The sequence below is a fragment of the Cervus elaphus genome, chromosome 22, assembly GCF_910594005.1.
Source record: "Cervus elaphus chromosome 22, mCerEla1.1, whole genome shotgun sequence".
Taxonomy (NCBI): domain Eukaryota; kingdom Metazoa; phylum Chordata; class Mammalia; order Artiodactyla; family Cervidae; genus Cervus; species Cervus elaphus.
Window position 1 is genome coordinate 40,633,645 of NC_057836.1, and position 17,022 is coordinate 40,650,666.

General features: G+C 38.2%; 1 protein-coding gene across 4 annotated transcripts in view; it reads right to left on the reverse strand.

The window, feature by feature from the left end:
* Window positions 1-17,022, reverse strand: part of AMN1 (antagonist of mitotic exit network 1 homolog) — a 77,769-nt gene that overhangs the window by 36,191 nt on the left and 24,556 nt on the right. For all 4 annotated transcript variants that reach the window (XM_043881437.1, XM_043881439.1, XM_043881440.1 and 1 more), the window contains 2 exons: window positions 3,736-3,868; window positions 2,087-2,231 (listed from right to left, as the gene is read on the reverse strand). In XM_043881437.1, coding sequence (XP_043737372.1) covers window positions 2,087-2,231; window positions 3,736-3,868 — 278 coding nt within the window. The remainder of the gene's footprint in view (window positions 1-2,086; window positions 2,232-3,735; window positions 3,869-17,022) is intronic.

The following is a 17,022-nucleotide window of genomic DNA, read 5'->3' on the forward strand; positions in this document are numbered from 1 at the left end:
ATTCTCCTTTTTGTTAAAAGTTTTAAAGTAATAAAGTTAATTTTCTTATAGACTCTGAAAAGAAATCAAAAGTTGAATGCCACAAATGTCTTAAGTAATAGCTTTCATGCTTATCCTTAGAAATCATATCCATGTTTCTGGGTTTTCGCCTCCCTCCTTGATTCTACCCTTTCCTACCACCATGCTCCTTCTCTGGTAGCCTGGACGAATCTCAGATTTTACCGGGGGTCAAGAAAAGAGAGGCCCTTAAAGCCAATTAAACTGATGTAAAAGCATTTTGGTGACAGGTATATGATGATGTGCCATATAAATAGAAAGAGTACTGAAGGAATCCTGGGCTCTTCAATCATGGACAAACATTTTAGCACTGTTAAAAGAAACCTTTATGGGCAAAATACACAAAATGGAAGATGGTAAATTTGTGTGTTGGTCATTTTTATTGTTTACTATGTCTTAAGAAAGAACTCTTTATTCATTAGTGTTCAGCATGAAAGTTCTTTTTAGAGAGTCAGTATTTGTGTAAACATTTTAAAACTTATGCTTCCTTGCAATAATATGAATATCCCAACTTGCTAACCAAGATAATTGTAAAAATAGAGCCAACTACCTACAAAATTTTCCAGAAACCTAGGTAGCCAAATAACTCCCTCTTTCTTATACTGAAAAGAGTAAAAATTTTAATATTTTTAAAAAATGGTAAAAATCCATTAATTCATGTAACAGTCACACTGATACATGCAGTCTGCCTGGTTATAAAACACTGTAACTGGACAAGGTCGGTACCAAACCCAATTTCGGCTTCCTGCTACTCAGAAGATCAATACTCAAGAGCCAAGTGTTGGTGGAAAACTTAAAGTTGCTTTAGTCAGGAAGCTGGCAAGCTGGGCAGATGGTAGACCGACGTCCTTAAGAGTATCTCCAAGTTGCCAGTTGGGAGATAAAGGTTCTAAAGCCTGTGTGAGGGAGGGGGCTGCAAGGTACACAAGCAGTTCATACACAGTTCTCAGATTGGTTGGCATCAAGGTAAAGTTTCAAACATCACCAGTCTTCTGGTTTCAACTGGTCTGGGGTCTACATGCTTGCAGTCAGCAGTTTTCATCTGGTCTGCTTCCTGTGAAAACAACTTATGAGTGTGTATTAGATCTTTATATCTTTCAGAGAACTGGGCGTTTAGTGATTTTGCTATGTGACTGGCTTATAGTCTAAATTGTTTCAGCTTCCCTGCCCATGTCCTTGAGGTTGGTATCTGGAATTAAGCAAGCAAGATTAGTTCTTTCTTAGTCAATTAGTCATTGTCTAAAATAGTTTTGAGGCGTGCTTAGGTCAGCAGGAGTGGAAAATACATGTTTCAAGTTTTGTGCAGCTCAAAATGGGGCAACTTGAAAATACACATTTCAAGTTTTGTGCAGTTCAAAATGGGGCAGTTCTGGCTACAAAACTATGTGTTATACAGACTGATGGGAGAGAACCTAGTAAATATTTGCTAATGATTTAACTTTCTGTTGTAATATTACAACAAAAAATTCTTAACAATGTTATGAACTGGTCATTTCTTGTTTCACTATACTAGGCAAAATATTTAAAATATTTATCTAGTCATGCTTATTTTAAATATGTTTAAAATTTAAGTAGTGACAATGTATTTCCTAACTTTCAGCACTGATTATAAGCAAGAATTCTAATTAGGATTCTCTAGTTTATTTTGAATATTTTTATTGATAAATATAGTTTCTTTTTCTTTGACACCTTCAAACTGTTCATGGGGTTCTTAGAACTGACTCATTGGAAAAGACCCTGATGCTGGGAAAGATTGAAGGTGGGAAGAGAAGGGGATGACAGAGGATGAGATGCTTTGATGGCATCACCGACTCAATGGACATGAGTTAGAGCAAGCTCTGGGAGATGGTGATGGACAGGGAAGCCTGGCGTGCTGCAGACCATGGGGTAGCAAAGAGTTGGACATGACTGAGCGACTGAACTGACTGACTGACATCTTCATACTATCTTTTAGCATATTTTCCCCTTCTCTGCTCCAAAACTATGGTGAATAGCTCTCTACCAATTCGTTCAGTGTTAATAAACATACCTTTTGAAGTTATGGAAATTCGGTTTTCTTTCGAGGAATTTAAATTTAATTTCTTCAGTTTTCTGCAGTTACATAGGTGCAGGAGAGCAGTATCTGAAATATCACAGCTTCGTAGATCTAGAGTTTGGACTTCAGGATGTAAAATCTATAATACATACATTATTTTGAAAAATTAAAATTTCCTATAAACATAAATATTTATTCCATATTCAGTGTTTTAATGGTCATAACAGAGAAGTGGCAGGTGAAAACTATAGCAAAGAATACAGAAATGCATTTGTGTGAAGACAGATACAAAAAGCAGAAAAAACCAAGTCTACTTCCAACTGAGGGTGCAGCTTATAGTGTCCCCAAAGTCTTATTGTGACACAGAGCTCTACTGAGACAGCTGGTACAGAATAAGAACCCATTAGATATGGAAGCAGAACCAAGGTAGTGGCGTGCTTATCCTCTTCCAGTAGCTTCTGATTATTATGAGAGATTCTAGCTATGTGCCTCTTTGCTCAGCAGGTACGAGTCTTTAATCTCTGTAGGCAGGGAGTGATGATAGTTGCAAACCCATTTTACAGTTAAGAGGACTGAGGTTCAGTGTCAGAAAGAGTGGCAAAGCTGGTATTTTTATTCAGGTCAGAAGCTTTACTATACATTCTCCCTTACAGAATTGTTATTTTTAGCTTAATTAGGGAAAGGGCTTCCTAGGAAGCTCAGTTGGTAAAGAATCTGCCTATAACGTGGGAGACCCGGGTTCAATCCCTGGATACAGAAGATCACCTGGAGAAGGGCATGGCAACCCACTCAGTATTCTTGCCTGGAGAATCCCATGGACAGAGGAGTCTAGTGGGCTACAGTCCATGGGGTCGCAAAGAGTCAGACACAACTGAGCAACTAACATATATACAGGGAAAGGGAGTAAGTATAAGTTAGATGGAGTGAGGAAGCCAGAAGAAGAATGAAGAGTTTAGATGAATGATTTTTAACTGATTGTTATCCCTGAATGGATAAAATCAATCTGGTAGGCTATGATCAACATTTTTTAATTGAAATAAGACATACTAGAATAAAATAGAAAATATCCAAGTGAACTGCACACTGTACTGTTACACGTAGATATGGTTTGTGTCCTAGAGTCACAATGTAACATTCCTATTTCTTCTTGTGGGTCTTTTTTTTGTCATTTGTTTTTTCACTCTGCATTTTAATTTTTTCTAGATTTACTAAGGTATACTTAACCGAAAAGTTTAACATTTCTTGAAAATATGCAGTTCATGGATGTTGGTACCATGAAGACAAGGGGAATAACTGAAGGAACAGTGGTAGAAGAGTTTTAATTTTTATTTTATTTGTGTTTTGGCTGCTCGGCATGTGGGATCTTAGTTCCCCAACCAGGAATGAAATCTGTACCCCCTGCATTGGAAGCGCTGAGTCTTAACCTCTGGACCCCCAGGGAAGTCCAGAGATTCCCCGAGGAAGTCAATGGGAGATTTTTTTAGAAGCTATTGCACAAGGACATTATGGTTATCTGGAGAAAAAAGAACTTTAGTATATTCTAAAATTACTCATCCTAATATAAAACATTGTTCCAGAAATCTGAAGCCATAGCTGAACAGTAAAATATAATAAGCTTGCTTTGCAGTTGTATATATTCTTACCTCACTTATGTTTGAATCTGTTATCTGCCCCTGCACGCTCATAATTTTGATGAGTCTATCTTTTATGTTGGGTGGCAAAGGCTTAATGTCTGTGATGTATCTAGAAATATTCTTCATGAAGCACCAAAGGCATCTGAAATACAAATATAATACAGTAAATGACACTATACAGGTATTGACTCCTAATATTTGTTTAATGCATTTGTTAGTACTTAGTTCTTTCATAAACAAGAAAGAAAAAATGGGTGTACATTTTATATGAATATTTACAACTTAAGTTTGCTAAGATTCAAAAGCCTCAGTTATGAACAAGTTGCCCTTTACCTCTACAACTTTTTCTCAGCATCCATCACTTACTAAAATGCATTCTAAATGACAAAGCATTTTTATTAAGTCAGTCTCTCCAATTCCTAAGATATGCAGTTACCACCAAGCTTTCAGTCACATATATTCCTAAGTAAACACTAAACTAGGGCCGATTAACTGACAAATTTTATGTGTTAATCCAACAAACTTGCTTTCACTATTTTTCTTAAAAATTGTACAGGTATAAGAACCAAGAAAGAACTGTAACCACAAAGATGCCACAAACAGTACAAATCAGAGAGATAGTAACCTTAGTGCCAGTATTATGTATCCCAGATTTATCAAGGCAGGCAACAACCAAGACCCATACAACCAACATACTTCCTATTGATATGTGGCCTGAAATTCCAACTATCTGAGATACTTGTATGTTAAATAAATACAAATCTTTCTTAGTTTCTGCCTACAAACACTTTCACATATACACATTTGAATTTTTTTAGTGCAGTCTTTTTCTTTTCTTCTTTTATTTGCCTCTGCCTTTCTTTCTCCTATCTTTCCCCCTTCCATTAGTTTAGTTCCTCATGCTATTCCTTGTATATTCTTATTTTTGCCCTGTGCTTGTACACACATGCACACATTCATTCATACATGTATCTATGTTCTCACACATACATTTAAAGGTTAGGTTGGGGGTGGGGAGAGATCACTGTTTCTTAGAATGGCATCAGTGTATACTCACTTTTCTACAAACTCTTTCATTTAATAATAATTCTTTAAAGCATCAAGTATAGTTTTAATTCTCCTTTAGTGGCTTAATTTTATAGGGTGGATGACTTAGTCATCCCCTATTGAGGAGCATTCCACTGTTTCTAGGATATATTAACATATGTTGTCAGATTATTTTCTTCATATTTCCATCAGGAGTGTTGGAGAGTTTCTTTTCTTCTACATCGCTAAGCAACAGATGTTATTGTTCATTTTATTTATTTTTCCATTTATTTTCATTATGTCCACTTCCCAATCTCATCCCCCCGCTCTAGGAAATCATTCTAATGTCTAATGTGTATCTTCTTGTTGTATGTATCCTTTTAATATGATTGTTCTATGGAAGTATTTCTAAATTATGTGTGTGATATTTGTCATAGATTTGTTTAGTTTTTCACTGAGCACTATTTTTAAGATCTGCTTACTCTTAAATGTTGGCAGATATCACGGGTGAAAAGTAGTATCTCATTATTACTTTAATTCTTGTTTCTCTAATTGCTAGTAAATTTAACATCTTTTCATAAAGTTTCTGGCTATCTAGATATTCTTTCCTCAAAATAATCTATTCATATCCTTTTCCTATTTTGCAATGTTTTTTGCTTAAATTAAATGAGCTATTTTTGTGGCCAAATACATGACTGATTTTGTATGTGCTCTATAAATATTCAGAAAATGTATATTTTCTATCTGAGAGTTGTAATGTTCTCTTTCTGTGTTTTATATATGCATGTCTAAATCTCTCTCTCCATGTACGTACATGTATGTGCACAAAAATATAGTAGGTGTGTTAGTGTTAATCTCTCAGTTGTGTCCAACACTTTGCAACCCCATGGACTGTAGCATACCAGGCTCTTCTGTCCGTGGGATTTTTCAGGCAAGAACACATTTCCTTCTCCAAGGGATCTTCCCAACCCATGGATCGAACCCAGGCCTCCGGCACTGCAGACAGGTTCTTTACCATCTGAGCCACTGCGTATGTGATTATTCATTGATTAGTATCATTTAATTCTTCTATGTTCTTATTCTTTCTACTAAATCTGTAGAATTCTTAGTTTGCAATACTTGTATTTTTTAAAAAATAGTTATTTATTTTTCTGTGCTGGGTCTTAGTTGCAGCATGTGGGATCTTAGTTCCCTGACCAGGGATGGAAGCCATGACGCTTGCAGTGAGAATGTGGAGTCTTAATCACTGGACCACAAGGGAAGTCCCTTACCTTTCATTTTTCACTTAAAAACTCTCTTGTAATTGATTTTTGTAATTGTCAAGAGTCATACAGAATCTGAGAGTTAAGCCTACTTACTAGTTTATAAGTTAGCTTTAATACCATATTATGAATGCTGTCAGAAGAATGCTGGGTCAGTGATAAACAACTTTATTACTCATGATAAGAGCAGTAGCCAGGGACCTTCCCTGGTGGTCCAGTGGTTAAGAATCTGCCTTGCTAAGGCAGGGGACTGGGGTTTGAACTCTGGTCCATGAATTAAGAACCCACATGCTGCTGAGTAACTTAACCCCACACTTCACAACCACAAGCCTTTGCACCCTAGAGCCTGTGCTCCATAACAAGAGAAGCCACAGCAATGAGCAGAGTAGCCCCTGGGTGCAGCAACTAGAGAAAGCCCATGGGCAGCAACAAAGACCTAGCTCAGTCAAAAATAAATAAATTAAAAAAAAGAAAAAGAGTAGTAGCTGGAGCTTCAAGTTTGTGTTGGTTCTCCACGCCCCAGGTCCTACAGTATAATGTAGGAAGGTTGGTCCAGATAGATGTTTACTCATGTAGTGGGTTTGTATTACAAGACAGAAACACTGAGCTTGAGGGGGTTCATCATTTTTATGGCAAACTGAAGCAAGATTGCTCTTTTTGGAAGGAGAAAATACTTCATCTCTCAAGGCTGTTTACTATAAACGCAACCTTGAGAAATGGCCTAGGTAATCAAGGCCCTGCATTCTTGGTACACCCAGCAAGAATGTGCAGGTCCATGTGTTGCCTCTTCCAACAATCCACCCCAATAAGTTCTTGGCTGAATTCAAATATTCATGGAAGTATGCCACTCTATCAGCTACTTTAATTTGACCAACAGAGGCTAAAACCTAATCTGTTCAATTTGTCTCTTAAAGCACTTAATTAAAGCTACTATCAATAGCCAACTCATTGGAAAAGACCCTGATCCAAGGAAATATTGAAAAGCAAAGGAGAAATGGGTGGCAGAGGATGAGGTAGTTGGATAGCATCACTGACTCAATGGGCATGAAATTGAGCAAACTGTCGGAGATAGTGGAGGACAGAGGAGCCTGGTGTGCTACAGTCCATAGAGTCACAAAGAGTTGGATATATGACTTAGTGAGCGAACAACTATCAGTAGTACTCCAAGTAGCAGGATAAGGCCAACCTGCAGTAACGACCTCAAAAGTAACTGCTGGGCCCCAGATTCAGCTAACTGTGAAAAAGTGTGGAGTGGGGGAAGGGAACCAGCAGGTCTTACTTTCAACACACAGGATGTGGTCAAAGTCCAGTCTATCACCTCTTATGAAACATACAAGGGAATTTAGGTGGTTATGTCAATGACTACATTTTTCTTTCTTAGGGCTTTTGATTGTTTTTATCTGTTATTTTATCTATATTCATCTGTTAAGGATAACTGTTCCTTTGTTTTTGAACATTTCCAATATATTTGTTTTAAAATATCTTTCAAGTTATTCTATTGTCTGTAGTTAATAAAGTGTCAATTGTCCTATTTTCTGTTGGGTCTCTTTCATGCTATTTTGTTCTTTAGGTACTCTGTAAATTTTGACTGTTAAAACTTCTTTGGCAGAAGTAGTTTGAGTGAGAATCCTGTGTTCTTTGTGTTGTGAAAGCAAACCTCATGGTGAAAGTTTGAGTTTTCCTCCTCTTAAGGACATTGTCTTTGTCTGGTTGAATTGCAATAACAATATGCCATAGATTGGATAGATTTGTTAAACAAAAGCACTTTAATTTTCACAGTTCTGGATGCTAGAAGTCTAAGATCAAAGTGCCAGCATGGTTGAGTTGGGGCTCTCTTCCTGATTCACAGCTGGCACCTTCTCTATGTGTCCTCTTATGGTAGAAGGGGCTTGGGATTTCTCTGGAGCTTCTTTGTAAAGACACTAATCCACTTTGTAAAGACACTAATTTTGAAGTGGAGCAGGACCCTACCCCTACCCCATGTCCCTGTCTGCCTTTTGTCTGTGGAAAACTTTAGTCAAAGAGAAAGTGAGAAATGAGAAATTTAATCAGAGAAGTGAGAATTAAATTAAATGAGAATTTAATCAGAGAAGTGAGAAATGTGGAAAACAAAGAAAAACAGTCAAAAGAGATCAAATAATAATGTAGGCATTAAGCACAGTCAAGGACCTTTAGTTCTTTCTCTAGGGCTACAGATAATATTCTGAGCCATATCCTGTGAACTGTCTTATAGATATTAAAACACAGGCGCGAAGAAGTTAACTACATAATGACCAGACTGTACCCATGACATAAGCTGTCATAATTCCCAGAACTGGCCTCAAGGAAATGGTTAACAAATGGATTTTGGAGCTGAAGATTAACTGTACCTAAAACAAACAATTAAAACCAATTAAAAGACACTTGCTCCTTGGAAGAAAAGCTATGACAAATCTAGACAACATATTAAAAAGCAGAGATACTACTTTGCCAAATAAGGTCCATATAGTCAAAGCTATGGTTTTTTCAGGAGTCATGTATGGATGTGAGAATTGGACCATAAAGAAACCTGAGTGCCAAAGAATTGATGCTTTTGAACTGTGGTGTTGGAGAAGACTTTTGAGAGTCCCTTGGACAGCAAGGAGATCCAACCAGTCTATCCAAAAGGAAATCAGTCCTGAATATTCATAGGAAGGACTGATACTAAAGCTGAAGCTCCAATACTTTGACCACGTGATATAAAGAACTAACTTATTGGAAAAGACCCTGATGCTGGGAAATATTGAAGGCAGGAGGAGAAGGGGACGACAGAGGATAAGATGATTAGATGGCATCACCAACTCGATGGACATGAATTTGAGCAAGCTTTGGGAGTTGGTGATGGACAGGAAAGCCTGGCATGCTGCAGTCCATGGGGTCACAGAGTCAGACATGACGGAGTGACTGAACTGAACTGAACTGAACTGAAAACAACCAAGATGACACTGGTCAGACCACTAATGACCAATTTGAGGATGACTGTCAGAGATAACTTCTGTTTCTCCATGTAGCAACCCCTACTCCCGACTCTGTGTATAAAAGTCTTACTCTCTGCTTGTTGGGTTGGGGAGTTGGCCTTTGGACATATGTTCGCCCTCCCCACGAGTTGCCAGCATCTGAAATAAAGCAAACGTTCCTTTCCACCAACCTGGCCTGTTTACTGGATTTTGGGTAGTGAGCAGCCAGACCCCACACTTTTCGGTAACAGCTCCACCCTCATGATTTAAACACCTCCCAAAGGCTCCAGTTACTAAAGGCATCACCTTTAGGGGTAGGACTGCAACATATAATACAAAAACATTTAGACCATAATAGGGCCTTATGAATATTCACAAATTCCAAAGCATAGTTAAATGGTATTTTTCCATCTGAGGATATTAACAGTGAAAATTCAGACCATATACCTGTGCATAATAAAGGCATGAGACACTAGGTTTGTTTTTTTTTAACTGTAATTTATTCATTTATTTTTCTTTCCCAATTATTTTTATTAGTTGGAGGCTAGTTACTTTACAATATTGTAGTGGTTTTTGCCATACATTGACATGAATCAGCCACGGATTTACATGTGTTCCCCATCCTGAACCCACCTGGCACCTCCCTCCCCATCCCCCACTCTGGGTCATCCCAGTGCACCAGCCCCGAGCACTTGTCTCATGCATCCAACCTGGACTGGCGATCTGTTTCACACTTGATAATATACATGTTTCGATGCTGTTCTCTCAGATCATCCCACCCTCGCCTTCTCCCATAGAGTCCAAAAGTCTGTTTTGTACATCTGTGTCTCTTTTTCTGTCTTGCATATAGGGTTATCGTTACCATCTTTCTAAATTCCATATATACGCGTTAGTATACTGTATTGGTTTTAAAAAGGAATTCTAGTTTTGACTGGGATTTTATATTCTTGCCATCAATGTGGGCTGCTCTTGGAAGAGTGTGACCTGAAGTGAGGTGACTGCAGTCACCAGAGGTAGATTCTGAAGGTGGGCAGAAAGTCCTTCCTTGAAGGGTGATCTGGGTAGCACAACTCCATGGATATCACTCTCACTTACCAAAACCATGTATCATTATGTTTGTACATTTTAAGTAATTCATATTCAACAGACAGCAAGGAATAAGAAGGGTGACAAGTTTAGACACCCTCAGCTCTCATTCTCTTCAACTCTGTTGAGGCATCTGTTGAAATCAGATGCTCTACCATTAACAGAAATTTATGTCATTTATTCTAAAAGTTAAAAGCTTAGCAAAAAAGGACCATTTGGGGAGTAACTGCTTTATTAAGATATAACTGACATAACAGTGGTTTTTAGCGAATCTACAGAGTTGTGCATCCATCATCAGTATCTAATTCCAGAAGATTTTCAATATACTAAAAATAATTTTATACTCATTAGCAGTCACCTCCCAATCCCCCCACATTCGATAGCCCAGGAAACTATCAGAAGCTCCAGAGAAATCTCAAGCCCTTTTACATGTGAGGACACATAGAGACAGGGTGCCACATTCTGTCTTTCTAGGTTAGCCTATTCTGCACTTTTCATATAAATGGAATTATAAAATATGTGATATTTTATTACTGGGTTCCTTCACTTAACATTTTCAAGTTTATCTAGTTGTGACATGTATCAGCACTTCATTCATTTTTACTGCCAAATAATATTCCATCATGTGAATACACCACCTTTTGTTTATCCATGCATCAGTTTATTGATATTTGGGTTGTTTCTATTTTTGGGCTATTATGGATAATCCTGCTACAAATGTTCATCTATGAGTTTTTGGGTGGACATATGTTTTCATTTATTTTGGGGACATATCTAAGAGCTCACTTGCTGGGTCACATAAAACTATTCAGTCATACAGTAACTAAGTATAAACATTTGAGGAATTGCCAAACTATTTTTACAAAGTGCCTACAACATTTTATATTCCTACCAGCAGTGTATGAGGATTCCGATTTCTCAACATACTTTCCAATATTTAATATTATCTGTCTTTTATTATTGCCATCCTAGTGGCTATGAAGTAATAATAGCTCATTATGGTTTTGACTTACATTTCACTGCTAGTCAATGATGTTGAGCATCTCTGCATGCGCTTGTCGGCCATCTGTATATCTCCTTTACAGAACTGTCTATTTGGATCCTCTTCCCACTTTTAAGTTGGGTTTTGCTGTTTATAGGATTCTTAGTTGAGGTTTTTCTTTCAGCACTTTAAACATATCATCCCATTGCTTTCTGCTTTCATTGTTTCTGAAGAGGAGTTCATTGTTAATCTTATTAAGGTTCTCTTATACATGAGTAATTTTTCTCTTATCGCTTTCAGGATTTTCTTTTGGCCTCAGCATTTTTACTATGATATTTTTGTTTTGTTTTTGGCCATGCCATGTAGCTTGCAGGATCTTAGTTCCCTGATCAGGGATTGAACCTGGGCCCTCAGTAGTAAGAGTGTAGAGTCCTAACTATTGGACAACCAGGGAATTCTCCTGATATGTATGTTTATATTTCTTTGTATTTATCCTAAAAATTCACTCAGTTAATTTCAATTCACTGAGTTCCTTGGATGTGTAGATTAATATTTCTCATTAAATCTGGCTTTTAGCTATTATTTCTTCAAGAATCTGTTTTCTTCTCTTTCTCTCTTTTTGTTTTCATGTTTCCAGCACATGTATGTAGACATGCTTATCCCGTACTTCTCTGAGGTTCTGCTCCATTTCCTCATCCTATTTCCCTTCCATTTTTCAGATTGCATACTATTATTTATCTTCAAGTTCATAACTCTTTCTTCTGCCAGTTCAAATCTACTACTGAGTCCCTCAAGTATTTTTAAATTTCAGTTATTGTACTTTTTCAATTCCAGAATTTCCATTTGGTTCTTTTTTATATATAGTTTATATTTCTTTATTAACAGTCTCTATTGTATTTCTAAAGTAATAGCCTCTATGGTGCAAAGATAGGCACAATAAAGGACAGAAATGTATGGAACCAACAGAAGCAGAAGCAATTAAGACGTGGCAAGAATACACAGAACTATACAAAAAAGATCTTAATTACGTGGATAACCATGATGGTGTGATCACTCACCTACAGCCAGATATCCTGGAGTGTGAAGTCAAGTGGGCCTTAGGAAGCATCACTACAAACAAAGCTAGTGGAGGTGATGGAATTTCAGCGGACCTATTTTATATCCTAAAAGATGATGCTGTGAAAGTGCACTCAGTATGCCAGCAAATTTGGAAAACTCAGCAGTGGCCACAGGACTGGAACAGGTCAGTTTTCATTCCAATCCCAAAGAAGGGCAATGCCACAGAATGTCCAAACTACTGCACAATTATACTTATTTCACATGCTATCAAAGTAATGTTCAAAATCCTTCAAGCTAGGCTTCAACAGTACCTGAATTGAGAACTTCTAGATGTACAAGTTAGATTTAGAAAATGCAGAGGAACCAGAGATCAAATTGCCAACATCTGCTGCATCCTAGAAAAAGCAAGAGAATTCCAGAAAAACATCTACTTCTGCTTTATTGACTACACCAAAGCCTTTGACTGTGTGGATCACAACAAACTGTGGAAAATTCTTAAAGAGACAGGAATACCAGACCACCCTACCTGCCTCCTGCAAAACCTGTACGCAAATCAAGAAGCAACAGTTAGAACCAGATAGAACAGACTGGTTCAAAATTGTGAAAGGGATACATCAAGGCTGTATATTGTCACCCTGTTTATTTAACTTATATGCAGAGTACATTATGTGAAATGCTGGGCCAGATGAAGCACAAGCTGGAATCAAGATTTCAGGGAAAAATATCAATAACCTCAGATATCAATATTATCTCTTATATGCAGATGTCAACACTCTTATGGCAGAAGGTGAAGGTGAATTAAAGAGCTTCTTGATGAAGGTGAAAGAGGAGAGTGAAAAAGCTGGCTTAAAACTTAGCATTCAAAAACAAAGATCATGGCATCCAGTCCCATCACTTCATGGCAATGGATGGGGAAACAATGGAAACAGTGACAGACTTTATTTTCTTGGGCTCCAAAATCACTGCAAATGGTGACTGCAGCCATGAAATTAAAAGACGCCTGCTCCTTGGAAGAAAAGCAACAACAAATCCAGAGAGCATATTAAAAAGCAGAGACATTACTTTGCCAACAAAGGTCTGTATAGTCAAAACTATGGTTTTTCTAGTAGTCATGTATGGATGTGAGAGCTGGACAATAAAAAAGGCTGAGCACCAAAGAATTGATGCCTTTGAACTGTAGTGCTGGAGAAGACTCTTGAGAGTCCCTTGAACTGCAAGGGGGTCAAACCAGTCAATCCTAAAGGAAATTAACCATGAATGTACATTGAAAGGACTGATGCTGAAGCAGAAGCTCCCATACTCTGGCCACCTGATGCAAAGAGATGATTCATTGGAAAAGCCCCTGATGCTGGGAAAGATTAAAGGCAGGAGGAGAAGGGGACAACAGAGATGGTTGGATGGCATCAATGACGCAACGGACATGCATTTGAGCCAACTCTGGGAGATGGTGAAGGACAGGGAAGCCTGGCGTGCTGCAGTCCATGGGGTCCCAAAGAGTCAGACACCACTGATCAACTGAATGAAGATGAAGATTTTATCTATATCATGAGACATTGTCATCATACCTTTACTTCTTTTATTTTCCTTTTCTTTTGAAATTGAGGTGAAATTCACATAATATAAAATTAACCTTTTAAAGTGTAAAATTCTTTGGCATTTTGTATATTCATGTTGTGTAACCACTACTTCTATCCACTTATAAAATGGTTCCATTAGCCCAAAAGAAACTTTACATTTACTAAGGAGTCAGTTTCCTTTCCTCTCTTTCCCCAGTACCTGGAAACCATCAATATGCTTCTCTTGCTACGGAATTTTCTGTTTCAGGTATTTCATATAAATTTATTCATATAAATGTGAAATTTTATGTCTGGTTTCTTCCATTTAGCATAATGTTTCTCAGGTTCATCCACGTTGTAGCATGTATCAGTACTTCATTCCTTTTAATGGTTGAATGATGTTTCATTGTATGGACATACCACATTTTGTGTATTGATTCATTGGTGATGGACATATTGGTTGTTTCCACCTTTGGATTGCTGTGATTAGTGTTGCTATGAATATTTGCGTAGAAATATTTGAGTACTCAATTTCATTTATGTTGGGTATATATCTAAGAGTCAATTTCTGGGTAAAAAATGGTAAATCTATGTTTAACTTTTTGAGGAACTGCCAATCTATTTTTACCCTTACTTCTGTAAGTATGGCATGATTTAGTTCTTTGAACATATTTATAATAGTTTCTTTAAGACTTTGCCAAGTCCAACATCTGAGTCCTCTTAAAGGTAGTTTCTGGTAAACAAAAGCTGTTACCATTATCCTGGGCCTCCCTTAGGTCCAGGGGTCAGAAAACTATGACCTATGGGCCAAATCTGGCCTGTTATCTGCTTTTATAAATGAAGTTTTCTTAGAACACAGCCAAGTCTGTTCATTTATGTGTTGTCTATGGCTGTTTTCACACTATAATGTCAGAGCTGAGACTGTATTTCTTGAAAGGCTAAAAATATTCACTGTCTAGAACTTACAGGCAGTTTGCCAATACCTACCTTAGATAAGCTTCCCTGGTGGCTCAGAGGTTAAAGCATCTGTCTGGAATGCGGGAGACCCTGGTTCGCTCCCTGAGTTGGGAAGATCCCCTGGAGAAGGAAATGGAAACCCACTCCAGTACTCTTGCCTGAAGAATCCCATGGAGGGAGGAGACTGGTAGGCTACAGTCCATGAGGTTGCAAAGAGTCGGACATGACTGAGCGACTTCACTTCACTTCACCTTAGATAATGCAATACTACTAAGATTAAACCATATGTTTTTACTGACTTTTGGACTTTTGCCAACTGTCTAGTCACTTGGTCTGCAATTTGGAAGACTACAGATGAGCAGATTAAAGATATTCCTCTTTAGGACTGTGAATTATAGAAACAAATTATAGCTGATATATATATGGCAATGGCTCATTCTCTAATGGTTTGACACTGTTAATTAAGTAAGCCCTACCCAGATCCCTGTCATTTCTACTGGAAATTCATCACTATACTGACCTACCTCCTTTCGAAGACAATGGGCTCTTTTCTGGGCACCTGATGTCCTCTGCTAGCGATCAGAAGTTGTTTTGTGCAGTTTGCTCAGCGTTCAAATGTTCTTTCGATGAATTTGTAGGGGAGAAAGTGGTCTCCCCGTCCTATTCCTCCGCCACCTTAGCTCCTCCCTCATCATTATACTGAACATGGTGACACATCTACCATCATGGCTTAGGAGAGTAAGGATTACATGTACCTGATGTTAAAACTACCATTACATGCCAGTCTTGTGCCTCTTTTCCAAAGTTAACATGTTTGTCTCCAAGTGAAATAGGCCCTCTCACTCCTGACAAGCTGACTATACTGAGCCTTTGACCACTTGTCTTGGCGTCTCCACTGATGCCTCTTCTTGATATCTTTTCAGTTTATGGTGTCACTGCTCCAATCTGATCAACCAACTCCAGCCACAATGACCATAACATAAAATGTATTATGTTTTTGGCCTTTTAGACCATATTCTGTCAGACTGTGTGATATCTTTTAATGCAAAGATCGACACAATACTGGACCAATAGTCAAGGTATTTGATGGACACTTCATATCCTTTATCATCTTTGAGCTGTTGGTTTCAGTAAGAGATAAATGGAGTTTTTAAAAAAGCCAACTAGAGAGATTTCTAACTCTACCTGCTTCACACATTTTAATGAGATAGTTTGGTCACTAAATGTGAGCATCCACTGAAAGAGTTCACATCTTCTTGGCCACCTTCTAGACAAAGATCAGGATGATAGGGGTTATCTTGACCTATATTGAAATTTTAGAATTCTACTTTTTATAGGCTGTTTGGTGGGGCTAACAGTGGCTTCTGGGAGGGCTCACAATGATGAGTACTTCTCAGAACGGCTGCTTCCAATGTCTTTGTTCTCACAATTGGCCAGAGCCTCCCCTTGCCTCTGCAGTTCAGTTCAGTTCAGTCGCTCAGTCGTGTCCGACTCTTTGCAACCCCATGAACCACAGCACGTCAGACCTCCCTGTCCATCACCAATTCCCGGAGTCCACCCAAACCCATGTCTATTGAGTCAGTGATGCCATCCAACCATCTCATCCTCTGTCGTCCCCTTCTCCTCCTGCCCTCAATCTTTCCCAGAATCAGGGTCTTTTCCAATGAGTCAGCTCTTCACATCAGGTGGCCAAAGTATTGGAGTTTCAGCTTCAACATCAGTCCTTCCAATGAACACCCAGCACTGATCTCCTTTAGGATGGACTGGTTAGATCTCCTTGCAGTCCAAGGGACTCTCAAGAGTCTTCTCCAACACCACAGTTCAAAAGCATCAATTCTTTGGTGCTCAGCTTTCTTTATAGTCCAACTCTCACATCCATACATGACCACTGGAAAAACAATAGCCTTGACTAGACGGACCTTTGTTGGCAAAGTAATGTCTCTGCTTTTTAATATGCGGTCTAGGTTTGTCATAACTTTCCTTCCAAGGAGTAAGCGTGCTTTAATTCCATTGCTGCAATCACCATCTGCAGTGAGGAGACCCTCTAATACTAGCAGCTAGATGGAGAACACTCTGAGGTCCTTGATGATAGTATAGTTACAAGATGTGAGATGCCTGGGACCCTGAATTACCATGTGGAGGAAAGCCATCAGCCAACTAAGACTATCCACGCTGGGTATTTACATGAATGAGAAATAAGCATATTGTGTGTGACATTGCTAAACCCTTGGAGTTTATTGGTTATAAATAACAGCCAGTATTACCTTAGCTAATTACCTTAACTAATATTTATTAGTCACTCTCAAAAAAGAAATAGAATTTTACTCTGACATTTCCTGAACATGATGTATTTTTCTTTTCTCTAACCGCCACCCCAAGCCAGCCTAGTTGGT